Source organism: Lissotriton vulgaris, chromosome 1_1 (assembly GCF_964263255.1).
Source record: "Lissotriton vulgaris chromosome 1_1, aLisVul1.2, whole genome shotgun sequence".
NCBI lineage: Eukaryota > Metazoa > Chordata > Amphibia > Caudata > Salamandridae > Lissotriton > Lissotriton vulgaris.
In genome coordinates, this window is record NC_141685.1 from 2021560892 (window position 1) to 2021588571 (window position 27680).

The 27680-nt window shown below is 44.5% G+C and overlaps 1 protein-coding gene across 1 annotated transcript in view; it reads left to right on the forward strand.

The window, feature by feature from the left end:
- The first annotated feature begins 769 nt into the window (after window positions 1-769).
- The window catches only part of TM7SF3 (transmembrane 7 superfamily member 3), a 176702-nt gene continuing 149791 nt past the window's right edge, over window positions 770-27680 (forward strand). The window contains exon 1 of the mRNA XM_086920209.1: window positions 770-1155. Coding sequence (XP_086776335.1) covers window positions 1044-1155 — 112 coding nt within the window. The 5' untranslated portion in view covers window positions 770-1043. The remainder of the gene's footprint in view (window positions 1156-27680) is intronic.

Consider the following 27680-nt stretch of genomic DNA (forward strand, 5'->3'; position numbering starts at 1 on the left):
CTATTAAAGCGGCCTTTTGACCCTTAAATGGTGTGGAGTGTCATTTGATGCGCCACCATGGTTGCCAATCGTCAACAATTCTTTCTTCTGTGCTCATTGATCCTCGTTTTTGCTGGTCTGGTTGCTTAGTGCATATGAACAGATGATTAAATACACACAATTCTCTGTGTACGGAACTCCTATTAAGATGGCTTCAATAAATGCAATCCATGCATATTCTTTCATATTGAAACGTAGGAATCAGAATACCCTTTTCCTGAAAAGAAAACTGGCTTTTTGTGTTGTTGTGCAACGTTAGATGTTCGTAACAAGCGTCCAACCTTTTCAAAATGCGTACATCGGATGAGGAATGTCTTAAAAGTATGTGAAAAGTACTAGTCACGTTTTTTGGATAGCACGAGTGAAAAAAAAACCATTGGCAGCAGGAGTGCTCCTGGGCGCACTGGGTTCATACCTTATGAAACGTATTCGGTGGTGGCGGCATTATTAGTCATGTGAGAACTCAGTGGAACACAAATCTGATAGGAAGGGAAAGAGATTAAATGAGTCAACATGTAGCTCAAACAGTAGGGATTGTAGCCTTAAAACCGGAAACTATTGTGACCCTGAGCGACGCCTGTAGAACGCCTCGTGTTCTGTTTCTTGTACATCGAATTGAAATGAGTGTTGCGTGTTTCAGAGCAGCTTGGTGCCGTGGTAGTTTATGTTGACGCTGGGGGACGAGCCGCCGTCACTTCTCCAAGGGGAAGCGGTCTCGTGATAGCGAGCTGCGGTAGCAGGCGTTCCCGCAGAGACTGTGAAAGGGTTAAGGAGTCAGGCGGAAGTGGGAGGTGCCTGCTGTGCTTTCAGCTGCAAGCATAGGAAGTTTAGAAATGGGGTCGTGCTGCTGCCGGACTGGGGTGCTGTTGTCATTGCAGCCAGAGCTAGGGGTGCTCTTGCCATGAGAGTGCACCTCGCCCAGTATTGCTCCCCCAGCTATCCCCTCTTTCCTCACAGCGGCCAGTGCTTGTGTACTGGCCCTGTGAAGAGATAGCCCCCGCATCATGCATCGCCACCCCCGGGCAACGAGCTGCTCATACCTGGCTCTAAGACTCGCGCTGCTTCTGCTGTCATGTACCGCACGCAGCAATCTCGCAGCGACGGACGTCACTCCAGGTGAGAGCGCATTATGTGCGGGAAGATGCTAGGGGTAGGCGCTGTCCTGACAACAAACGCCAAGCTGGAGCTCTCTAGTTCCTGGCTGACCTATATTTCTTCTCTAAGCACTAAGGGCTTTGTGTCAGAAAACGAAAAAAATGTTTATCTCTGTTTTAATCTTTTGTGCAGAATCCACTTTTATGGAATTTAAACCAGTTGTTTATGGAGTCTGCACAGCTTTCACGCCCAATTCCTAAAAAGGTGTGAATCTAGATTTCTTACCCAGAATTGTATAATTGGTTGCTTCATTTTAAATATTTTTTTAGGGAACTCCTGCCTGTCAAATTGATGTATATTAGTAGCTGCAGAGCGTGTACCTCATGAAGGTATGAGATGTATTCTGTCGTTCCTTTCTAAACTGCGATGGTCGGTAGTGTTGAGAGGCAGCACAGAGACCTGTGGTTGAAAGGGGCCACGGTGGTTCGAGCTGTAGCTTTCTGCATGTCCATGCTTCCATCGCACACCGCTTTAATTTGAAACCGTTAATATTCACAGCTGTAATTGCTTTTACAAGTGACGTTGCCATTTTCTCCTCAACGGTTGGATCTTGACCAGGTCCATGAATTTATGTAGATTGTTGTGCTTTCTTCCACAAGTGGTTTAAAAACGTGGACTTCCAGGGTAGTCCTATGCATTTGTAAAGGCCCTGTAAAGGCAATAGAACAAATCTGTTAATTAGGAGTGGACACACCTTAAACCACAAGACCCTGCTCAGATTTTTCTTAGTCCAGTGATTTGAGTCAGGGTTGTGCATAATTTCATGCAGTGACTTGGGGGAACCTCTTCATTTTACATAAAATATATCATTGGTCGCTCTAATGACTTATGTGGCACGTGTGTGTATGTATGTATATATGTGTGAGTATATGGTATATATATGTGTGTGTGTGTGTGTATATATATATATATATATCAGACACTGATGCAATTTTGTGAGCAGGATCCCATAAACATTTACACTTTTTTAACCTATCATTTTGCTAAACGGACATCAATGTTACAAAACCGCTTTTGTTGAGCTACAGCCTAGGTAGTCACACATTGTTGCCAGTACATGCTTGTTTGCAAATCCATTGTTTTTTAAAATATTCTAAATTGTGACACATTTTTTTCCCGCTGTCCATCTGCTTGCCCCCAGTACCTCCCTTGCATCCTCTGGTGTTTGTGTACTTCCCACCAGTACCTCCCTCTCACTGGCCATGCTCTGGGTGCTTGAAGCTGCTCCCTACAATCCTATGTTGTCAGTATTGTCCCCCTCGCCGGCCTGCCCCAGTTATCCATGTTGCCCCTGTTGCCTGTTACCTCCTCTGTTGTCTGTGTTGCCCCAGACATAACAAAAAAGCGATGTGATGTAAAAACTGCAGTCTGCATCAGTGCTTTTTTCACCACGCTCTCGGTTGTCCATGTTGATCCTCCACCCAACCTCTGTTGCCTCCCACCCGCAAAAAAAGTGCTGTGACTCAGACACAGCTGCTGCATCATAGTGCTTAGCCCTACAATCTGTGTTGTCTGTATTGCCCCCACACACCCATCTTCCCTCTGCGTTGCCTCCAGCCAGCAACGGAGTAAAAATAAAACTAACTCAGCCAGTGCTGGCTGGCCCATCATATCGTTTATTTATTTTTCAGCCATGCTGTACAACATGCCGACATACCTAAAAACATTGATAAAGTCTCTTCAAAGCGAGAACTATTGGCTTTGCCAATGTTTGCTTGTATAAGGTGTTGCACTGAAGCATTCTCACTGTTTAGGGCACTTTGCACCTTCCCCAGTTTACTGCAGTATGGGAGGTAGGCCAAGACTAGCACCTCATTCATGTGTCTAGATCATCTCTCCTTTTTTCCTCCTCACCTCCATCAGCACTTCTGGAATAGGACTTTCATGAGAGCACTTTGAAGTAAAAATGGAGCCAGTGGGAACCGCATAGACTATAGCATACACCTCAGAATGATTGGACGTGCAGATCTGAGGAGTATTTTTTTCTTCTCTTTTTGGGTCTTCTGTGACTCCTCTATTCGACTTTAACTTTGCTGGTTCCCCTTTATTACTAGGTCAAGAGGTTTCTTCATTAGGAAAGAGCCTTGTGTATAGCTCTGAGAACACACATTAACATTTTGTAACCCAGTTATTCATTGCTTTGACGTTACAGCCTTAGAAAAAAGTTTCTTTTTGCAGATATGACCTTACACTAGTTCCAAAGTAAAATCCTTAACCCAACCGTTTGTTTAAATCAAAGGATACCCTCATAAAAAGTGTAACAAAAGGCTTTTTCCCTTTAAAATACATTTTTTCCATACGAGACCTGAAATAAAAACAAAGTTTCTTGCTCCAATAAACAGCTTGACGTTTCGAATGCAAAAGTATGTTTAAAACTGGAAACAATAATTATTTGAGTAATTATTAAAATGTTATCTCAAAAGAGATCAATAATTAGAAAACAGTAATTGTGAACAATTAAGATGTCCTACTACCCTTTTGTATGCTCTGGGAAATGTTACTGGTTGATCCTCATATAGGGCACAGCATACACCTGCTGATGGGCAGCTGTGCACAAGGGCCACGCTTGTCACTTGGGGGTTTCACGTTGCGCCACAGACCACGCATGCGCCGCTCGGAACCCTTTGGTGAACAACTTCCCTTTCTTCACAATTCTGCGCGTTGTTCACCCCCTCAGACGTCTCCACTTTGCTTCATGGAAGGAGCAGGGTGTGGGCATCATGAGACCACCGAGCAGGCTCTGGTCACGAGCTTCGCAGGCCATGGCCATGTGATTTGGAAACGAACGTTGCATTCAAGTCATGTGCGGTTGGAGTCCAGTTCGAGCCTCGCGCGCTCCGCTGTGATGCCAGTTGGTTGAAATCTACTGCAGTTTTGTAAGAAATGCAGTTAGGAGAAGGGCCTCGAGGCATGACCTGAAAGGCCCTTTGAATATTAGAATGAAGCCGGCATTCTGCCCGTGGCCTGGTGTTTTAGTGGACATTAAGCAGAAGTGTTTGTAGGGTTGGGAACTACAAGTATCAAGTGTTGAAAATTGTTGGGTGAGCGGAGGGTAGAGAGGATCACAAGCAGGTTGCCCCTGCGCCTACAGCACACCACATCTTGCAGCAGCCCTGGGGGCCACACTTCCTGGCTGTGGGTTACATACTTGTCATCAGGGAGGATGCACTGTTAATTTGCTCCTCAGAAGCTGGCAAGTGGCTCCGTATCTCGTGATGGCCTCTCCCAGCCCTATGTATTTTTTCTTTCTTTAGAGGGCAGTACTTTGTAAACCCCTGATTCTAATGGGCAAAGCAAAACTACTGGACAAGCCTGCAACCTGAAGTTGGCTGAAAAGCCACCGGCACAAATTAGCCTTGCTTGTTGCACCTGAACTGCCAAGCGAACACTTTGTAGCTACCCTTCTTTTCTCATGACCCCAATTTTATGTTTCTGATCAAGTATCCTTTGCAGCTTTCGAAACTAGGCATCGTACTGAATACCATTCATGATTAAATTCATTTTTGGACCAACATTCTACCCGTAAGCCTCCTTTGCCTCTCGCACTACATGGTCACTATTCCCATAGATGCAAATGGCACGCTCTGGGGTGACCTTGATGATTCTTGGCAGTCCGTGGTTTCTTTATTAAGTTACCCTCAGGGCACAGGTCCTAAAAAATTGAAGTGGGGCGACTAACCAAGTTAGGCAGTTTGCAAGTGACATCACAGTGGGTGACATTACGGTGCGTGACATTGCATGTGGCATCACAACCCATGACATTTTAGAAAGTGACATCACCAGAAGTGACGTAAGATCTTAAGACCTCACATATGTTTAGCAGGTCAATCATGAGTACATTTAACCATATTACGAATATTCATGCAAGCACTCCTGATTTAAACAGAAGATTCACTCTTTTGTAAGCTACATCTAAAACCATGGTGTCTTTTGTCAGCGTAAAGCTTCCTTTATCTAAGGATTGAAGAAACTAACTCTGCTGCCAGCCTCCTAGCCCAGGCTTAATATTCCATATGCAGCACATTTCCATGTAGATGTGATTGCTTTAGCTCTCCTATGCCAAGTGTGCTTACTTGGTCTTACCCACTACTAATGTGTCTGTAGTGGGAACCCGCACTCATGTTAGAAGATTGGTACTCATTTTTCACCAACAGACCATAATTTAAAACAAGATAGAAAAGAGAAAGAGAGATAGAAAAACAATGATAAAAGGGATGAAAAAAGCAAGTGTAGAGTAGTGAAAGAAAAAGGTAATGGCAACTTTGGCATTCAGCAATAGGACCCCAATTCTGAATTTGTTTTTTTACATGTTACACACTGACTCCCAACATGTCACCCCCACATTTAGCAGCAGACCTCTCTCATGTTCTTATTATTCGCATAACCATATCTAAACCACCCTCCCATTCACCAACACAATCTGACAGCTCACCCTGGAATCAGTACAACCAGAATACCCACACAAAGAATGGAACATATATTCCACAGTAAGAGGTATCCGCTCTACATCAAAATAAGTGCAAGCCACCCAGTATCCCAGGATGAGAAGGAAATAGTGATAATAGTAACTCACAAGAAAACGGCACATGCAATTCTAGTCCTAACTACCGCTTTCAAGAAAACAGTGGCCGTTAGAAGGAAATGCTGCTAGATTGCATAGAAAAACTACCCACGTGGGGAAATGTAGGAACAGTGAGACACCTCAATCTATGTCCAGTAATCAGAATGTACACTAGTCTATGGTTGCTAATAAGAACTTTGACTATCCTACATGTTACGCCAACACAGTGCGCTGGAGATTGTCTACATGACCTACTTGTTTACAGTAACACGGATCTGTGAGCTCGTCTATACACTGCAACCTCATCCTGAAGGAGCCAGCCCTTAGTAAGCATACATGATCTTTCATTTCATATATAGCAAACACTGAATTACATCAGTCCCCAGACCCAAGAACATAACAATAAACTACCCTGTGTTATTGTGTTGTAACACAGTACATCACAAAATTTGCAGCATCACTACAGCAAGTAGGTTTGAGAAGGGCAAAAGCAGAACCACCCATACCCTGGCAGTGTAACTACTTGGCAAAATTTAACACCGCATATCCAGCACTTGAGAATTTCTAGAGCTATAAAAAGGCAACTTTTCTTCCTTTCGAGGATAACAGTTCTTCAACTTTTAGTGACTGAAACTGATAAATAAAGCACATCGTTTCAAATTTTTGTAAATCATTTTTTTGTTGTCGTGTGACAGATTTAGATACTTCTGCGTAAAAGTGAAATATTTGGGTCATGGTGGAGTAAGCAGGATTATGCAAGGCAGTCCTTCTTTGAAAGTAAAAAATGCACAGATTCGGCATCTGCCTGCCAACCACACTCTCCAACCTCATGTGCCAAGAATGAAAGACTAAGCAGTAACCTTTGATGTAAAACGGGAGAAATAAAGAGATGTCCATCTAATGACTGAAATAAACAATGTGAAATCAGAAACCTTGGGATCAATCCCTGCGTCCCAACTTGCCCAAATTGTGTGATCCTAGGCAAATCTCCCTTTAGTGTTTGATAAGCTGTAATGTTGCACCTTGTATAACAAGAATCTAGGCCACATATAGGAAGCACTCAACACTTGACTTTCATGTGGCTTCTGCCTGCCAGCCACACTCTAACCTCATGTGGCAAGAATTAAAGACAAAACATTAACCGTTGATGTGAAACAGGAGAAATAGAGACGCCTATTTAGTGGCTGAATTGCACAAAGTGAATGCAGAAAACCTATGTGCTGCCTAGGACTTCCGTATGCCAGGTGGGGGCTGTGGTGACGATGGAGGGTTGTTGCCCTGGTGCATTGCTCTAGCAAGAAGAGGGACGTTGCCCTTTGCAATGCAATGGCCTGAAAGCCTGTTTCCCTGCATGTGGAGTTATGAACCCCATGTGTCGGGAGGGGCCAAGGTGATGTGAGAGGGCTTTTGACCTGGAGCATGCAGCTGTGAAGGAGTAGCAAGCCATTATCTGTGAAGGAAGAACAACAATTAATCTATCCAACAATCCAGGAGAGCCCAAAACCTGCCGCCAGATTCACGTAGGCTTACCGCATAGGTGGAGGTGCATATGGACGCCTGAAGCCTCTACCATAAGCATCCAGACTTCTGCTCACTGCCAAGCTGCAGAATGGTGCCTGGGCCCTCCAAACCTCCACTCCAGCGAGACAAGTAAGACTGAATACTGGGCTGCCAGGTCTCCGGGCAGCTGGCTCTGATTAACATTGTACAGCGCAGAGGCATTTTGATTTTCTCAAAGCCAACATGGAACTTCTAAGACTTGAACTCACAAGCATGGCCTAGCTGGAATGCTGCCTCAGAGAATTGGGGTATAACCATAATCCTTTGACAGGGAAGTGGGACTTGAGAACTGACTAGGAGAAAGTGAGGGGCAAATTTATGAAGGTTTTGCATCTCCCTTTTGCAGCGCAAGGTGGCGCTAGAACGACGAAAACACAAGTCCGATTTATCAAGCCAAGCAAGCTCACCTTGTGTGGCCCTGCATGGCTTGATAAGTCGCTGTGTTGCATTACTTTGCTCCAGGGAGGCGTTCCATCGGTGGAATGTGGGTGTTTCATTCACCCACCCATGGGTTTTGGCGCATTCCCAGATTTACCAACAATGGTGAACCTGGGAATGGTTAAAATGCTTTCTCTCCCCAGGGGAGGCGTAACGAGGAGAAATGGTTTTCTCATTGTTTATTCCTCATTTTATGTGTGCTGCATTGTGCAGATACAATGGTAGTTGTGGAGCTGCACAGCTTATGTTAGGTTCAATCAGGTTTATCTCAGATAGATAATATTAGTTGATTTTGGAGGTGCTCAATAAGGAGGCGTCGAGGGCCCTACGACGTCTAATTGATTGTTAGATACGTGAGACCAGAGAACCTCTGGTATCATCCCCAGTTGGCACACTCAATGTTTGCATTTCCTTAGTGAAAAGAAATCTGCTTCCATTCAATGTTCATTTAGTTTCATTTATTTCATAAATTTGATAATGGTTTATACCAATGCGTTTCACATTACTTCAGTTTGTTGTCAATGTACATAATCAGGCAATATCATTACGTGTCCAATGCATTTCGGGCATTTAGAAACATGCCCTTCATCAGGGAATGACACTAAAAATAATAATATAAATGAACGTTAATAAAAGCAAATCATGTGCATATAGTCATTGTCAAAAAAAAACCATATCAAAGACATTAGTTTATAGATTAGCATAACATTCAATGTGCTACATGCATCTGAACAAATGAGTTATAGTGTGAGGGAATTGATGCTGTGGGTTAAAAGAGTATGTTTCGAAAATTCACTTACATGCCTGTGTTCTGAACGGTGGATCGGAATCTAAAGGTGAGTAAATGTAAAAAAGTTCGTCAGACCTGATGCGCGAATAAAGGGTGTGCCTGTGCGTTACATGCAAGGCTTTGTATTTTATGAAACTGACCTTGGTAGTTTACGAGTGGCGCGTTGTGTCCGCAGCTCGTCTCCTTGAAACGCCGGTAAAAGCAAAAGCTTCCCGCGTTAGTAATATTCGAAGTGTCAGAGGTCACGTTTTTGGTCACGTGTTTTCGAGATGGAAAAAAGACTGTAGATCGCGGTACAGGTTGAGGCGTCCGGTCGGCGAGTTATATCGAGCTAAACACAGCTTGTTTGTTAAGAATAGTGAATAAATAAAAAGTAAATAAATAAAAAGTTAATTGCGGGAATGTATTCCGAGAGGTGTGGATTAAAGGAAGAAAAAATATAATTCTACAGTGTAGTGTGGGGGATCGAACTGGCTTGGGGTTATTCTGTCATGAACAATGGGTTGTTCATGAGGCTAACGTACAGGCCTGATATCATCGGGTAAAAAACGGGTTTATACCGTGTCAGAGGTGTTAAGTGTTGGGAGCATGCACAATTACAACAATATAGATTTACAGAGCAATAATCTTATAGGTAACACGCAAGTTCTATTCTCTCATTTAAGCCCATAGGTTTTTGGCTTGACAATTTGTGAATCCAGTAGTTCTCACGTTGTAGGAGAAATTTATTATTGTCTCTCCCTTCCTGTTTGGAAACAGTCTCTAGAATGATGTATTTTACTTGGGAAACGTTATGTTGTTGTTCAACAAAATGCGCAGACCAGGCTGATTTCAGATTCTTAAGTCTGATGTTGGATCTGTGTTCAGTAAGGCGCACTTTGATGTGTCGCTCAGTTTTCCCGACGTATATCTTTCTACACGGACATTTAATTCCATATATTAGATTGCTGGAGTCACAGGTGGCATTGACTCGTAGTTTTATTGGATAGCCTTTAGTTGGATGATTTATGAGGTGTCCCTTAATGATGCTGTTGCAGTTGCCACAGTTTAGACAAGGTTTGGTTCCAGTGTATATGTTGGTATCATTGGGTTTGCTTTGTAGAATTTCTCCCAGATTTTTTGCTCTGGTGTACGCAAATATCGGGGGTTGACTGAATGCGTTGTTGAAGTCTGGTTCAAGATTAAGGATTGTCCAATGTTTCGTAATTATTTGTTTGAATTTCTTACTGTTGGTGGCATATTTTGAAACCACTACTGTCTGTGTTTGTTCAGGTTTGGGGGTTGGTGTGAGAAGTTTGGTTCTTTCCAAGTTGTGTATCCTGTTCATGGTTTCGTCCACTAGATTTTTTGGGTAACCCCTTTGCACGAATTTGTTGGACATTTCACTTAGTCTTGTTTTGAGAGTGGTTGGATCTGAGGTGATTCTTTTGACCCTTGCCATTTGGGAATATGGTAGATTTCTGATCAGATTTGGTTCGTGAAAACTAGAGTACAATAGCATGTTATTCCTATCGGTGGGTTTCACATAGAGGTCTGTGACGAATCCATTCGGGGTTACTGTGACTTTAACATCTAGGAAATTTACTGATGTGTCTGACATGTCCCAAGTTAGTTGGATCCTTTGGCCGATAGAGTTAAATGTGTTCAGTTGGGTTTTGAGTTTCTCTTCTGAGTCCGTCCATATGATAAAGTCATCAATGTATCTTGATATCATTTTGAGGTGGTTTGTCCAGTTGTTGTCCTTTAATATATGTTGGGTTTCATACCAGTGCATGAAAATGTTCGCATATACAGGCGCGGCTGAATTGCCCATAGCCATCCCTGTCAGTTGTTGATACCATTTGTCCTGCACTCTGAAGTAGCTATGGTATAAAGTGAACTGCATAAGTTCCATCAGAAACAGTTGGAAGTCATGGTCCACGTCAATGTTCAAAATAGCTGATTCCATTGCTTCAATGCCCATGTTGTGAGGTATGTTTGTATATAGACTGCAAACGTCAGCAGTGCATAGCAATATTTTTTCTTGTGGGTTCAGTTGAAGTTGTTGCAATTTGAGTAGGAATTGAGTGGTATCCTTAATATATGTTTGGGTAGATTGTACCGATGGTTGTAGGTATCTGTCAATGAGTTGACCTATCGGTTGATGTATGCTCCCTCTGGTGGAGACAATGGGTCTCATGGGAGGGTTTCTGAGATTCTTGTGAATTTTTGGCACCATCCTTAGTGTTGGACTTTTAGGGTTGGTGGTTACGAGAAAGATCTTCGTCCTTTCCGTGATGGTCCCCTGTTTGCATGCCTGGTCTATGATGTTTTTTAAAATTTTGGCATATTCCGTAGTGGGGTTGGAATCCAATTGGTTATAGATTGTGTTATCCATGACATGCTCCGTTACTTTATCATTGTACATTGAGGTATTCATAATGACAATCGCTCCCCCTTTGTCTGCTTTGGTGAAAATTACTTGGTCATTGGTTGTTATTCTTCTCAATGTGTCCAGATCTTTCTGTGTAATGTTTCTGTTTTTGGGTTTGGTATGATTGAGTTTGTTGAGGTCCTGTTTTACTAGATTTTCAAAAAGATCTAGGGTCTTGTGACTCGTGGGCGCTTGGAATGAGCTCTGTGGCCGTAGTCCTAGTAGTTGGTCTTTCTCTTGTGGCGGACGTTGTGGTAATGTATTGTCAAAAAAATGTCTGAGTTTGAGTTTGCGCATTAGTTTGAAAAAGCTGACTTCGTATTCCAGTTGGTTTGAGTGGGTGGTAGGTACAAATGAGGTTCCTTTCTCAAGTAGTTTGAGTTCATACGTGTTGAAATGTTGATCACTGATGTTAATGACCAGACACTCTGAGGTTAATTCTTCTTGGGTTTTTTCTCCTTCTCCTTGGTTGTTGCTACAGTGCTCCGTGTGTTTGGTGGGTCCCTTTCTTTCTCTTTTTCTTTTTCCTTGCCCTCTCCTGGGTCTCCTTTTTGAGCTTGGCCCTGATCTAAAAAAGGACTGCTCTCCTGTGTTTGGCTGGTGGTGGCTTCCACAGTTGGAGTTTGTTCTTGTGGTGTTCTCATAGGTTGGCTGCGACGTGGTCTTTGTGTTGATTCGCTGTCTGTTGAAGAGGTGTCGGTGTTGGAGTTGTAAGGACGGTTTCTACGTTTTTGGGCATACACATCGGCCCATGTGTAGACCTCCCCCAGCCTATAATCTAAGGTATCCCGCTTGAACTTGCGAATTTTACGATCATTGATCTCCCTCGAGTGTCGATCAATTTGAGTCTTGATGTCTTCCAAGGTGGTTTTCAGTTCTTCCTCCATCATTTTAGATAGTTCAGTTGATGTTTCTTGAATTTCGACCGCAATTTCCTCCAAGATAGTTGATAATTCTTGAATGATTAAAAGAATTAGATCCAGTGAGCACTTGTTGAGGATCTCGTACCATCGTTCCTGGAATTTTTTGGAGTGCTTGCATAGGGAGGGTTTGAGTGCAATCCTTAACCCACGCGGTATGCGTTGATTCCTATGGTACTTAATAAGGGTACTGGCGTGTAACTGTTGGTTTGTCTTTCTCTTGGTTAGATATAATAGTTGTTTAATGTTTTGCTCTTTAGATCGATTTGTTGTTTCTTGCGCTACCTCCTCCCTGATCAGAGTAGATTTGGTCCACGTCTTTGGCCTCAAATGCAAAGGTGGAGGCTCTAGCCTCCGTGCTTTTAGATATTTCCTCATAGTTTGACATTGTTGAGTTTAATTTCCAATGTTTGTAGATTGCGTGCTATTCTCCAGTGGGCGCTAGGAGGAACAAATACAATGGTAGTTGTGGAGCTGCACAGCTTATGTTAGGTTCAATCAGGTTTATCTCAGATAGATAATATTAGTTGATTTTGGAGGTGCTCAATAAGGAGGCGTCGAGGGCCCTACGACGTCTAATTGATTGTTAGATACGTGAGACCAGAGAACCTCTGGTATCATCCCCAGTTGGCACACTCAATGTTTGCATTTCCTTAGTGAAAAGAAATCTGCTTCCATTCAATGTTCATTTAGTTTCATTTATTTCATAAATTTGATAATGGTTTATACCAATGCGTTTCACATTACTTCATAGTTTGTTGTCAATGTACATAATCAGGCAATATCATTACGTGTCCAATGCATTTCGGGCATTTAGAAACATGCCCTTCATCAGGGAATGACACTAAAAATAATAATATAAATGAATGATGATACACATTTATTCTTTTTGAGAGATATTGTAAGGGTGTTACCAGCTAAGCTGCAAAGTTTGCATTTCAGAAGACTGATCTAAAAAAAATTGCACAACGTACAGTCTGGGTATTACTAAAATCTATATTTTGGAAGCACTTTTTTTTCTTAACCCTTTTTTGCACACTTTGTAGCAGCCTATCTTACACTTTGTGTAATGCAAATTTAAAATAATGACTCGTGTTCAGTGCTTTCTGTTTCAAACTAGGACCTTGTAGCACTAAACATACACTAGTCCCTATTCTCCACTGCACCAACCAGGATTCAATTCTGTGGCTCTCTGGTGCACTGCATTAACTAACAGAAGTTTCATAATGTACAATAGTACATGTCCTACTTATTAACATAGCTTGCTTTTAATTTTCATTATTTCATATGTAATTACCTGAAGGTGTAAGACTATAAACAAAGTTATAGAATATTTTGTTATTTTTAGACCCCCACATTAACTCGCCCGCCCCCACTGCGCACAGCATCACGGCCATTGGGCCTGCCTAGTTTGTTTAGAACTTGTAGCATTACTTAGAAACATTAAATAACTCCCAGGAGCTCAGATTTTGCTGTAACAAACAAAACAAATGTGTTTTCCTTTTTAAAGCCGGACACTTATACTGGTCTTGCTGACCAGCTGATATTCAACGAACTACTTTTTATTGGCTTTAACATCCCATTTCTCTCTTGTCAGAAACATTGATATTGCTACTTGGGTGTCTGTATCTGCTGATCTTTAAATACTCCTTGGTCTCGTTTGTGTTTGTTGCCTACTTTCTATAGATACCATCCTCTTATTCAATGTTTACCCACCTCAGTCTTTTTTATCCATCCCATGAACTCTTCCAGGATCACTTCCATGGACGTAAACTAATCTTCAATGCATTTCAATGTGTCCATCAATTCTTTTAATATCTCCAAGATTCAGGAATCTTCCTTGATCAGTGAAATGTACTGTAGTATTACTACATACATCTGATCTCCTTTGCAAACTTTAGAGGGTGAAGCTCTCTGGTTGAATAATTCCTTCCTGCCCTTGCTTGTTCACTGCTCTTTGTTTTCCAGGGACATGATGTTTTGTGTGAGTGTGCACCATTCAACTGCAGCACTCTGCTCGTGTCGCCTCTCATCTAGTCTTCACAATGCGGGGCAGAGCGGCACTAGTGGCTTGTAGCACTTTTACCCCTCACATGTCCCAGCTCCTCCTCCTCCTCAGTACTCCATGATTCCCCTGCTGTGCTTGGAGACTGTGTTGAACTAAAGTCTCTGTCCAACTAATGGGTAATCAGGATACTCCCTCTGGCCCACAGGTGTAAAAAAGTTGCAGCAACACTAGATCAGGCGACACTCAAGGAGCCATGGTCTCCCTTTGAGCGTACCAAGGATTGAGGGCAAAAGGGTTCAGCCTAAACCAAGAAAACCTTTGCAGATCAATGGGGAGGTGGGGTGAGGGAGGGGAGGGATATCCGGGAGAGAGAGAGAGAGAGAGAGCGCGAGCGAGAGAGAGAGGGGGAAAAGACCGAAAGAGAAAACATGCTCACTCTAAAGCTAAGTGTCAAATGGCACTGGAGAAAGACAAAAGAAAAATAGTTCTCCAACGTCAGCAGTGGGAGATGCACTCCTAAATAAAAACATTTAAAAAGCATTGGAAATGCCAAAAGGTCGATCTTTAAAGGAATGTTGTATGGTAAAGGGAAGTATTGCGATTCAATAGCACGTGAATGGATATGCATTTGTCTGAAAGCAAAGAACTATAGAATAATATTACTGTATAAAAGGTCAGATGACGGTTGCACTGTCAAGCAAAACCTAAACATCCATGTAGGTGAATAGCTGCACTCCTCCCATCTGTGCTGCCAGAGAAAAATACCATCAATTATCTTGTTATCAAAGCCCCTTTAATAACATTAGCTTGTCGTTTGCAACCATGAAAGCTAAAGCTGAGGCAGACGGATACATTTTAAGTTTTTTTTTTTTTATAAAAGCTCACCACTGAGTTGAAGACAAGCACATTTTTGGGAAGTCTACATCTTCTACCCAATCAAAACATATACTTGTGGCTTCCTGCATGTGAGTTGAGCCAATGCCCCTCTCTAACGATGCTCACATAATTGTCTGGGGACAGCTGCGCTGCCAAAGCAATGTGAAACATACACTCTCCAGGGGCAAAAGAAAGAAGAACAGGGAGGAAAACAGTTTATCAAGTGATGAGACCTAAACTAGACAAGCAATCTATCCAATTACAAATTATAAACAAGGGGCAAACTAAAGCCCATTCTATGTATAAAGTTACAGTACTGGTTAGAATGTCCTCTGTGACAGACACTATTGGTTAGAATACTGTCTGCAGTAGTTAAAGCTGAAGTGAAACATCATAAACCATCTTTTTTGGTTATATTATAAGAACAATAAACTACGTCTTCCTACAGAACAGACAGCGTTGCTTAAGATAAACCGATACCTTTAAAAACAAAAATATATTCTGCATCATCGATATTAATTTTCCAGGATTTCTTTTGTTTTTTGCTGCAACATGTTGGCACTGTATTGAGCTGCAACTTGAGTGCGGCAGATAAACTGAATCTGCTTTTTCGCACTTCCTGAAGTTAAACAATTATCTGCTTTCACTATTGCTTGGCGCATGCCATTCATGTGAGAACTGAAGAGAGCAGGCATGACCGAAAGTACCCGGTGTTTGGGCATGTTAACTAACATTTTGGTTCTCCGTCATCCTCCAGAAGTTAAATTTCTTTGTGTACCAAGAAGGAGGAATGGGCTATTGCCAACAACGAACAGATGACAATCCATTGTCTCTGCCCTCTATGTTGCATTTAGCTTGGTTCTATTCGCTTCTCTTTACAAAAATAATCTTCTAAAAAAATGTAAGTTTGTTATCTATAGTTCCTATAAGAACAAGGATCAAAGTCTTGAAACTTTTCACAGATGTTAAAAAAAAAAAAGTCACCCATGACAGCAGGATGAAAAAAAGCATAAGAGGGCGGGAATTGAGGTATTTAGAGCGAGGAATATTAAAGTAATGTTGGTAAAATATGCAAAACATTCAAGGGAGTTGGAATCATGAGCTCATTAGCTTATGTGTAATTGTTTAACTTGGATTTGTATGGGTATGAGTAAATTCATATTTTGCTGTAAGTTTTTCATTCCTATGGTTCAATGGGTCAGAATGATTTTCAAGTTGTTGCTTGTGACTGTATTCATTTAAGTTCTGTCGGAAGGTGGAGAATTATGTGGTGATGCTGGTAAGGGTTCACCATGCAGTACTCTCACAATATCCCAGAGATGGTCCTTGGATTCACAATAATAAATCCTTAGCTCAGCCCTGGTAGAGTGGCAAATAGTAGTCTCGCTTTTACTACAGGAACATGTGCTTAGCATTTTAGAGTACCAACATGGATGATAAATAGTTGAGACAAATTGAAAGAAATCCAACTCTAAAGTATAATAATAAAGCAGATTTTTACAGAATTTTAGACACCAAAGCGAAGTAAATCATAAGTATAACTGGAGTCTTGGAGTTTAGAAACAATATTAAATCAGTGCAAAACAGTACTACAAAACGTTATCCTAGCGGTCAATGAGGAAAAATCCATTCGTGACAACCTGTTACTTGTTGGTCAACTTACGTGGAGCCCAAGGAGGGTAAAAGTGATGCTGGTCAGACACGACAGTGAGTTAGATTTTACCTGGTTCGAGAAGTCAGAGTGCAGAGTTGTCCTGGCTACCCTTGGTGCTGACACGGGAGCTGCAGGAGAACTAGTTTTACACCTTACACAGTGCTGGTGGGGAACAGGGTGCAAAAAGTCAACAGAGCCACAGCTGATGTTGTATGAAGGTTTTGCGGAGTTCCCTCGTGGTGCAGCACCGGCTAAAGGGGGTGATTGCTGGACTGGCGACCCAAAGAACTTTGCAGGAGTAAACACAGCTGAAAGTTACTTTGATGTCCAGAGGAACAATGTAGCCACCTGAAACTTTGTGGCTTTCATGACGGTTTCCCACAATGCACTGGACCATCTACTTCCAGGCAATCCCGCAGAGAGCCTGATTGGCAGCGATTCTTTGGGTACCATACTTTTTTTATCTGTGGTGTGCAGGAGACTAGTATCACTAGTCAAGTGGAGTCTGGTGATGCCTTATCTCTCAAAGGGGCTCCTCTGTCTGGGGGTCTGGGGGAACTAAGGTTTTGACCAGGACAAATCACTGTTACCGAGCTCCAGGAAGGTTGCCAAAGGTACAGAGTACCATGCCTTTGATTTGTGCAGTTGCTGTATTCACAGACTCTGGTCTCTTCTTGTGACCTGTGTTGCAAGTCCAATCAGAGCTCATGTTCTGGTTTTGGGGTATCCCTTAAATCCTAGATTTATGGACATTAGGGGTATGATTGCAAGTGGCCAATGGGCTACTAGTCCCAACGGCTAATCTGCCCCCGAGTTGGCCACATCCGTGGGTGTAAGTCACCTTTTCAACCCAGAACCCTTTATTCTACCACTTTTAAAAATGACAGAAGCCTTCCTTAGCTGTACAGACCTGGTAGCCCATCCTAAAGGTGTGGCTAGCCTTCTGGGCATGTATACCTCCTGAATACCTAATTATTCCACCTGCCCAGGTGCTTGGGGGCAGGGGAAGGGAAGGCTGCCTCCTTTGGGAGGCAGCCTGGTTGCATATCACAGGCGTTGCTGCCTTTGAAGCTTACCACCTTGATGTGCCACTTCACTAGCCATCCTGTCAAGGCAGGAAGTGTGACCTCCTTCCCATCGAGGCCCTTGTTTCTGATTCTTGCCTGAGAGGGTTCACATCTCCTGGCAGGGCCTGTCAGATTCCTGTCTTTGTGGCAGCAGCCGCGGGCTGGCAACCAGACCACAGGAAAGGTTGGGGGAACCAGGAGGGCAACCTCGAAGGTAGCCACCTCGGTGTATACCACATCGTCCTCGACACAAGATTTGTGTTGGGGTGATCAGGCATATTGTTTGAAAACAAAGACAACATTTGTACTCTGTACCATAATGGAGCTGCCAACCTCTGGCTTGCCCGGGTTCCAGCTCATGTTATCCTATGGACAGTCTATCACTTATAGTAGCCTTTAATGGTAAAGGCCACTATTGGAACATAAGCTTTCCTTTGGATGCGCACACCTTCAATATAATGCACCCTTCCTCCTGGGCTCAGAAGGCCTTCCTTAGGGGTGAATGGCATATATTAAAAATAGTGCATTGACTTTGCCACACATGACGAGGGAAAAGTTGCATTTGAACAGTTTGCACTGCTCCTACGGTCTACAATGGCAAGCCTGCTGTCGGTAGTTTACTTCGGTCACTCAGGGTGGGGCAAACGTGCTGCAAGCCCTGTGGACCCCTTTACCACACATGTCTTGGATACCACTGGTAGCATAAACTAGGAGCTTATATGGGGGGGTAAAGTCCCTGCTAATTGGGCATACCAATTCACCTCTCCGTTTTAGGGAGAGAGCACTGTCACTGGGGTCTGAGCAACAGGCTCCAGTGCACTTTTTAGAGTCCTAACCATGAGGACTAGAGCAAAAAGTGTGTGGGGGAGGGGCAACCCATTTACTTCCACTGCTTGCCTTTGCAGTCTCTCTTATTTGCTTGTTTTTTATTCAATGGCTTTCCTTTATCTCACGTGTTTGTCCCTTCCCTGAAGCACAGCCTTTTTACCATCCTTCTGATTGGATGACTTGTATCCTTCACTGCTCACAGTTGGAGGACCACTTTTTCTTTTCGTTTCAGCACTCCATGAGAGGCCATGTGTTTTTTAGCTCTTGTCCTCCTATGATGCTTTCTTCCTCCAAACAACCAATCCCTCCACATGTGCTCTACATGTTGCTCCCTCATCTCTCCCCCAAGCTACTCCATTGCTTTCGCCATCCTTCACAGGCTTTTTTTATTTTAAACAAGTTTTATTGTTTTTTAAAAAAATACAAGGAGCACTATTTACATATACATCAAGGAATATATATCGAATCTGTATTGTTGATAATCCGCTTTGACTGACTTCAACCGACAAAGTTCGATTCTCATGGGATAATGCTGTGCAACCTAATTTGAAAATAACATTGTTTAATTGCATTTTAGCATCCCAACAAATGAGCAGAGGTATTTATGCATTTCATGAAGAAGTTCCCATGTACACATCACTGAGTTTAGGTTTGAGGGTTTATTTAGGCACTACTCTTCATCTTCCTGAACTCTTCACGAATTCCACCCGCATAATGTCCAGCGCTGCTAATATCTCACTACGTATCCGTCGTGTTATGACGGGAAACATGTTTTGGCAGAGCGATCATTTTATATCAGTTTATGGGGGCAACGGTAATAGTACCAACAAAACCATCAATACAAATCGGTCATGTCTTTCCCAACAAATTTGAAAAAACAATAGAAAAACTTCACAATCTATGAAACCCACCCCAAGCATCCTCTCCAACCTGGGGTCATGTAATAACCTTGCGTCTGTCCCTTCTTGTTAGTCTCTGGGCTTGGTCTTGCTGGCTATTTTAAAAATCTATTTTTTTTGGGGGGGTCCCAGAGCCCAACCTCAAACACCTCCGCTGCTCACGTGCCACCTGCTCATTATCCATTGCTTCTCCCCACCTACTTCCCAACTGCCCCTAAACTACCATCGTCCTTTTCTTTATTTTAATTTTTTGGGAGGGCCTGGCATGTAAATTCCTGGCAAACTGCTCCGCCTATCAAAAGGTGCTTTTGAACTAGTCCAATTTCATTTTAATTTACCAATCCAACTCAAATCGGTGAAAAAAAAAAAAAAAATATATATATATATATATATATATATATATATATATATATATATATATATATATATATATATATATATGTATGTGTATATATATATATATATGTGTATATGTATGTGTATATATATATATATATATATATATATATATTATAATTTTTTTTTTTTTAAATGGTGCGCACGTTATTTCATAAATCACACAACCACATGCCTATGAAATGATGTGTTTGTCAACAGCAGCTGCATCATGGCGCCCATTTCATTGTTTTATTTTGAAGAGGCTGTGAATCATTTGCAAAATATTAGCAAAGCCAATGGGCCCAAAAGATTAGACCTATTGGGTTTGCCAATGCTCGTTTTTTAAGTTGTACTATCACCGAGATGTTTATTGCTTCCGTTTTTAGAGTTGCCTGAAGCTCACATGCATGACTCCCTCAATACATCAAACACACAAGCATTGTACTGGAAGCATTCATGGAACAGCAGCCACCTTATAAAACAAGAGTGGATCCAGAACAGCAAATGGCTTAGATTTATGGAGCTTGAATTATGCCCAAGAAGAGCTTCCGATGCAGCAGCCTCGTGAGTTCTTTGCGATATTTCACGCACAGGAAACAAGGATAAGCTAGAACGCTGACAGAGAGACTCCTTTGGGAGGGAGGGCGAGGGGTGGGAGAAAAGTAGACCAAAAATTGTTTGTGTGTGTAAAAGGCCGCTTTATTAGGAAACAGGTGCACATTACAAATACAAACCTTGGCAACGCCTTACAAAACTAAACCTCACTAAATAAATAACTACAAACTCAGGCCCCCAACCCCCACCCCTAAAATGTTTGGGCCCTCCCAACAATACATCAATAAACATTATAACAGCATTATAACATCACGTCATCAATAAAACATTACGTCATCAATAAAACATTACGTCATCAATAAAACATTACGTCATCAATAAAACATTACGTCATCAATAAAACATTTCGTCATTGATAAAACATACGTCATCATTAAAACTTTATTCGACAAACCACAAATGAAATAACAACGGTCATGCCCTCCGTAATCATAGACCCTGCCTGACCCTGCACTCCTGCAGATACCCCCCTCACAAAACTGAACGGTCAAACCATGACCAACATACCCCGGCCCAGTCAAAGAAATACTCAATCGAATACTCAACCAACAATCTGCCTAAAACCGTACTGATACACAAAACACCGCACGGCACCTGTTCCTAGCGACAAATACAATTACAAGAAAACCCCTGCACACCGGTAGCCCATAAAACAGCCTTTTGAAAGAGAAAATGGGACAAAAACCCCAAAATGGGGCAAAAAACGAGGGAGCGAGGGGAAGAAAAGCTAATGAAAATGGGGAGGGAGGGTGGGACAAAAAAGCTAAAAGCCCTCCTAGCCACCAGGTCACCAAACCTAAAATGGTGGCGGGTAGGCGGGAAAGGGGAAATTTATACTTGGGCTGGCTGGTCCTACTAGACCAGCCCAAAACTAGAACATTCTGGCGACTTCTGGAAAGAACCCCTCGCAGCCCTCCCAAACCGCCCGGGGGAGGAGACCTCCCGTCGGTCGGCTCCCTCCCCCAAGCCCCCCTTGGGAGGGAGGGCGAGGGGTGGGAGAAAAGTAGACCAAAAATTATTGTTTGTGTGTGTAAAAGGCCGCTTTATTAGGAAACAGGTGCACATTACAAATACAAACCTTGGCAACGCCTTACAAAACTAAACCTCACTAAATAAATAAATAACTACAAACTCAGGCCCCCAACCCCCACCCCTAAAATGTTTGGGCCCTCCCAACAATACATCAATAAACATTATAACAGCATTATAACATTACGTCATCAATAAAACATTACGTCATCAATAAAACATTTCGTCATTGATAAAACATACGTCCTCATTAAAACTTTATTCGTCAAACCACAAATGAAATAACAATGGTCATGCCCTCCGTAATCATAGACCCTGCCTGACCCTGCACTCCTGCAGATACCCCCCTCACAAAACTGAACGGTCAAACCATGACCAACATACCCCGGCCCAGTCAAAGAAATACTCAATCGAATACTCAACCAACAATCTGCCTAAAACCGTACTGATACACAAAACACCGCCACCCAGAAAGGTAGGCAGGGGAGACACTCCACGCCTCCCTTTCTGCCCCCCAACACGCGAAGCTGAAAGGAAATGGGAAAATCAACGTTGCATAGCCAATGCCCGTGCTAACACCTCACGAAGCTCCAACAAATAAAGATCCATGCCCACACGAGACAAATGAACCCCATCATCCCTAAAAAACTCAATTGACTCAAACTTAATGTCCCTGTGTGAGATCCTGCTGAAACCAAGGCTCCTACAGCAACGAGACACCTCTGAATTCACTTTCTTCCTGGCCCGATCAACAGCCCTGGGGTTCACAGCCCCTCTCCATGTCCTGCGCGGTATCAACTCCGTCCAAAAAACATGGCACCCAGACCAAAGATCCTTGATGAGGCCTAAATCTCGTTTCATAGCTCGCAGTAAAACCACACCTTTCGTAGCACAGAGATCATTTTCTCCCAAATGAATAACTAAAATATCCGGGCATAGACCGCCCACCATGTTGTTGTTCAAACAAGGGATTAACTCTCTCCAGAGCATCCCACCTTTACCCTTCCAAATAACGTTAAACATTCGATCATTAAAACCAAGTAGTTCTCCAAAGTAACTTCGTGCTGCCTGGACTCTGGCCCACTTCACGAAGGAATGCCCTACTATCCAGACCGTTACCACTGAGGAGCGAGGTCCAGCAACGGATCCTGAAAAAGAAAAGAAAATTAGAAATCATGTCTAGGAGGACGACGCATGCGCCTCCTCTGCCGAGCTCCTCACATAACGCTGGAAACAATTGGAAGACCAACGCCCCAATCGCATAATATCCCTCTCAGTCCAACCTCTGTTAAAGGCCTCAGTGGCTGCACCTATTCGGAAAGAGTGAGTCCCATATAGATTGCTATCGAGACCAATGTGCTGCAGAGCCTTGCGTAGAACCATTCGTAACTGATAAGTTGTGACAGGGGTGCCATTAATATGTTGGAAAACAAGAACCTCATCACCACCCCCACATAATGAACGCCAGCGCCGCGCCAGCAGTAAAGGGCAAGTGAGCTTTGGAGCACGCGCCTGTAACCACACACCTTTTCCCTTACCCGACTGATCAGTTTTAGAGCTGGCCAACCAGACATGCACTCCCTCATCATAACAAAAAACGTCCTTCCAATACAATCCACACTTATATTTCGACCCCAACAACTCCGAGACCCTGAAAGCTCCAAAAAACATGAACGCCATGAGCATTGAGAACACACATGCCTCAAAATCGTCCGAACATACCAGAGGCAGGACTGTGATTAGTCTGGAAAGCACTTGCCAAGATAGGGGAGCCCTGGATCTACCAACATGCCCTTGCTCCCTGGCCCAGCCCTCAAGCATCCTCCTGCCGATTTCCCCCGCTGACGGGGGATAACCCCACAACAACTTCCCCATGAAAGCAATCCCCGCTAGTTTCCCAGCAATAGTTACTTTGGTTAGGCCCTTATCCATGAGGTCCAGTATAAAATTGACCACATCGTCCGACCGACGCGACAGATCCTCCCTTCTGACAGCACCAGATTCCAGGAATTCCCTCCAGGCTAAGGAATATGCAGAACGCGTAGACACAGACAAAGAACCTACCACCAATTGTACGACCCGACCTCGCTGACGTGCCACAGATGAATCGGCATCGGAGTCGGGGATCTGTCTGCGTCCCTCGCCAGTCCACGTAATCTCCCCCACTGTGAACGAGACAGAGCATCCGCAATGTCATTGTCCACGCCAGGAATGTGTAAGGCACGAAAATGAATGTCGTGTTTCAAACAACCCAGAACGAAAACTCTCATAAGTTTTAACACCTGTTCGTCTCTGGCAGACTGTCGGTTCACTATCTCTACAACAGCCATGTTATCCACACGAAACAGCACTTTCTTGTGTGCCAATTCCTCCCCCCACAGGGTCAAAACGACCAATAAAGGGAACAATTCCAAAAAAGTGATGCTGCGACCACCATTCAACCATTCATCCGGCCAACGTTCCGCACACCATTTGCCATTCCAAAAGAGCCCAAAACCATCACTGCCGGCAGCATCCGAAAACATTTGCACGTCCCACTGAAAGTCAACATCTCTGACCAAGGGGACACCATTGAAGGAGTTCAGGAAAAACTTCCACATTCTCAAATCCTCCTTAACACCAGCAGACAGACGAACACGATGGTGGGGCAAGTGATGACCTGCTAAAGCCCTGCCCAGTCTTCTACAAAAAGTCCTGCCTGCTCTCACCACTCTGCAAGCAAAATTCAAATGGCCCAAAAGCACTTGAATCTCTTTCACCAGCACTTTCCTTTTTGTCAACATTAACTCCAGCAGTTCCACCATGTTGACCCTTTTGTCCTCGGGCAGGCGAGCAGACATAAGTACAGAATCAATTTCAATACCCAAAAAGGAGAGGACCGTAGCAGGGCCCATTGTCTTTTCGGGAGCCAAACGAACTCCCAGATCCTCCATGAGCCCATGGAATGTGTCCAGAGCCTTCTGGCACTCCGCGGAGCCCGGGGATCCGACAAAGAAAAAATCATCAAGGTAGTGTGTCACCAGTGAATGACCGGACTGATGGGAAAAATACCATTGCAGAAAAGTACTAAAACACTCAAACAGAGCACATGATATGGAGCAGCCCATCGGCAGAGCCTTGTCCACGTACCATTTACCTGCGAATTGTATACCCAAAAGGCACCAATCGTCCGGGTGTACAGGCAACAGCCTGAAAGCAGACTTGATATCACACTTGGCCATCTCAGCGGCTGCGCCCGCGGTCACAACAAGTGACATGGCCACGTCAACCGAAGAGTAAGAGACCGACACCGCCTCTGGGTCAATGAAATCATTAACAGACGACCCCTCAGGCCACGACAAGTGTTGAATAAGTCTAAACTGTCCCGGCTCTTTCTTCGGGACCACTCCAACCGGTGAAACAATCAAATTAAGGATCGGCCAATCATGGAACGGGCCAGCCATCCTTCCTTCATGTACCTCTTTATTAAGCTTGTCTTGTACCACTGCGGCATGTTCAGAAGCCGATTTTAAATTGGCAGACCACCTCCTTTCCCGAGAGCCTAGGTAACCTAGCCGGAAACCAAACTGAAAACCCTCCAACAGTTTTAATTTTGCTGACTCATCATCGTAACCTTGTAAAGCAATGCGCAGCCTTTCATATTTAACTGGTGTACGAGCCCTTGGACCCAGCACCCTTAGCACCTCTGGATCCCCTTCCCCCTGAAAACTGTGAGGACGTACTGGAATTTCCTGAATCCGTCTGCTTACCCTGCTGGCTACCCGATGCCTGGTTGTCCCAGCATTTGGACAACGGGTGTTTCCTTCCACAACCAGAGCATTCATGTTTAAATTTACAGTACTCTCTGGTGCAGGAGCCCCTATTGAATTCCCAACAGATCCCAGATCCTGATGGCATGGTTGTAGTGGCCCCCACCCCTCCCCGGGTGGGCTTCCCCTGAAAGGGCCGGTAAACTAACGGGAAACCACTTGCCGTAAAAATGGTCTTCCCCCCTGATGCTGACCCCATTGTATGTTGCCATAAATCCAAATCGAGCTCCCCCCATTTCGCCTCTGGGTGCCAAGCCATCCTGGCCCTAAATTCCTCATCATATTGAGACCAGGCAAAACCACCCCCGGTGATCTGTGCCTTACGAATGACGTCCATGTATTTAAAAAGGGACACGCTGCGCTCAGGGAACTTTTCGCAATATACACTAGCATAAATCAAAAACGCAGCTGTCCAGTTCTCAATATTCAAAGGCACTTTAGGGCGTTTAGCCAGCTCAAACTCCTCCTCCTTAGACCCTTCCTTAGACCGGACTTCCCGGTGCAATAGCTTAAGGAGTTCCACATACTCACTATTCCAAATACGTTCTTTGGTACTTAGCATCAGATGAGCACCTAAAGGTTTCGTAACCCCCATGTATGGCAATTTTTTGATTTTTAACTCCTTACTGGCCACTGGCTCTTTAACATTGCTGGAAGCACCAGCCATAACACCACTGTCAACTTTATCCGTTACATCCACCACATCATCGGTGCCAACTGCAGTGTCTTTTACGTAACGACCTTTGACCAGACGGCCATCACCAATGACCACATCGGTTTCACCACCTGTACCCACAGACACCATAATAGGTTTGGCCTGTGTGGCTGATTGCTCACCTGGCAACAGAGAGACAACTCTTGATGGCTCCGCCCGTGGCGCCGAGGTCAATGCATCCGGTCTGCGAGGCGCCCTACCCGATGGGCCGTGCTCTCTTCTCCCTTGCACTTGACTCTGGACCACTGGAGCCTGTAAAACACTATGAGAAGCATGAGAGGGCACCCCCCCCCTCAGGATCCCGCAATTCACCTTCTTCAGGACTCTCTTCATCGTAGTCCAACACCACTGAATCGACACTGGTATGCATCAAATCACCACGGGTCTTACCCAACCCGGTATCAACAACTGTGCATTTAAATGATTTTGAAACTCCAGGAGGGGGAGCAGACTGTACGCGCCTGTACCTCCCTGCGCGTTGACTCTGTTGCTCCATAGCCGCCGGCAAGGCCTGCCACCTATACCTGCTACTCGTTGGGGCCAGCGGGGTCACGCCAGACCCTCGTGTGCTGGCCGCGGCGGGATCCCTCGGTGGAACAGAGGGCCGCGCTAGGCACTCTCCTCACTTCCCCTTGGCGAAATGGGACTGGACCGCGCCCTGCCAAGTCTGGAACTCCGCGCCTAACCTCTTCCTGCAAAGAAAAAGTTTGGACTGGTGTGCTAGGATTCCTACCATCCACAATCCAACCAGACACATTCCCCCTCCACTGAGAACCAACGTCCATTCTCCGACCCCGCTCCAAAGAACGACCACGTACATCCGACCTTAAAGGTACCTCCCGCACCGGAGATCCACCTACAACCTCCTCGTCTCCACTGTGATCCAAATTATCAGGTGCCAATGTCGTAGAAGAAGATTGCCTAAAGGCCCTCGAGAATGACTCCTGGCCTGAAACCTCCTTCTGGAAACTACGCTGCACAAGCCCCGCTGCGCCAAACTGTTCTCACCCAGGGGAACCACACATAAAATAAGGACCCCCTGAAGTCCCAGATAAGCGAGGAGCTGTACTCCTGGGCCCTTGCGCTGGCCCGCCGCTCACCTGGCCGAAGCCCTTATCCGGACCCAACAACGTGCCCTGGAAGCCTACACCCCCGCACTCAAAACCCCGGGAGCATGGAACCTTCCAGAACCCATTCCTGAAGCACCAAATGCCGCAGAACCAAAACCAAAAACTGGCTGACGAACCTGCAAACCAGCTTGAAAAGTCCCACCACTCATCATAGGCACACCCCCTCCTTCCGCCCGAAATCCATCATCATGACCCAGAGAAAAACCCCCAACAACACTCCCAGAGCGCGGATCTTCAAAACCCGTATTCGCACCACAAAACGAAACACCTTCGCCCATTTGGGCCCATTCGCCCTCTCCTCTAGAGCCACCTCCCACAGATACAACTTCACCTGCCGACGAGCCCGGCGTAGAAAACAATAACGGGCTCCCTACATTACCCCCAACTTCACCCACCCCCGCATCAGCATCTTGACCAACGACCTCCGGACCACCCATTGGAAGGAAACCAGAAGACAAACCAGCCCGAGGCCTGCCCACATTAACATCACGGCCCTCCCCTGATAGAACATCGTAAGAAAGTTGTCTTGAAGGGGTTAACAACATCCGTCGAGCAGCCTCAGGTACAAATTGAGATTCGTCAACGACCAACATGGCGTCATGGGCACCATGATCAACCTGTTCCCGCTCCGTATCTCGCAACACAAATTGAACCGATCCCCTCCGCCCACCACGCACAGGGGCCCCGTCCGAAGATTGCCCCCGCCGCTCAACTAGCGGGTCCGAAGCAGAGCGTTTCTTGCTTCCTCCCCGACCACCCCTGCCCCTCTTCCCTGACACCTGCCCCCGACCTACCA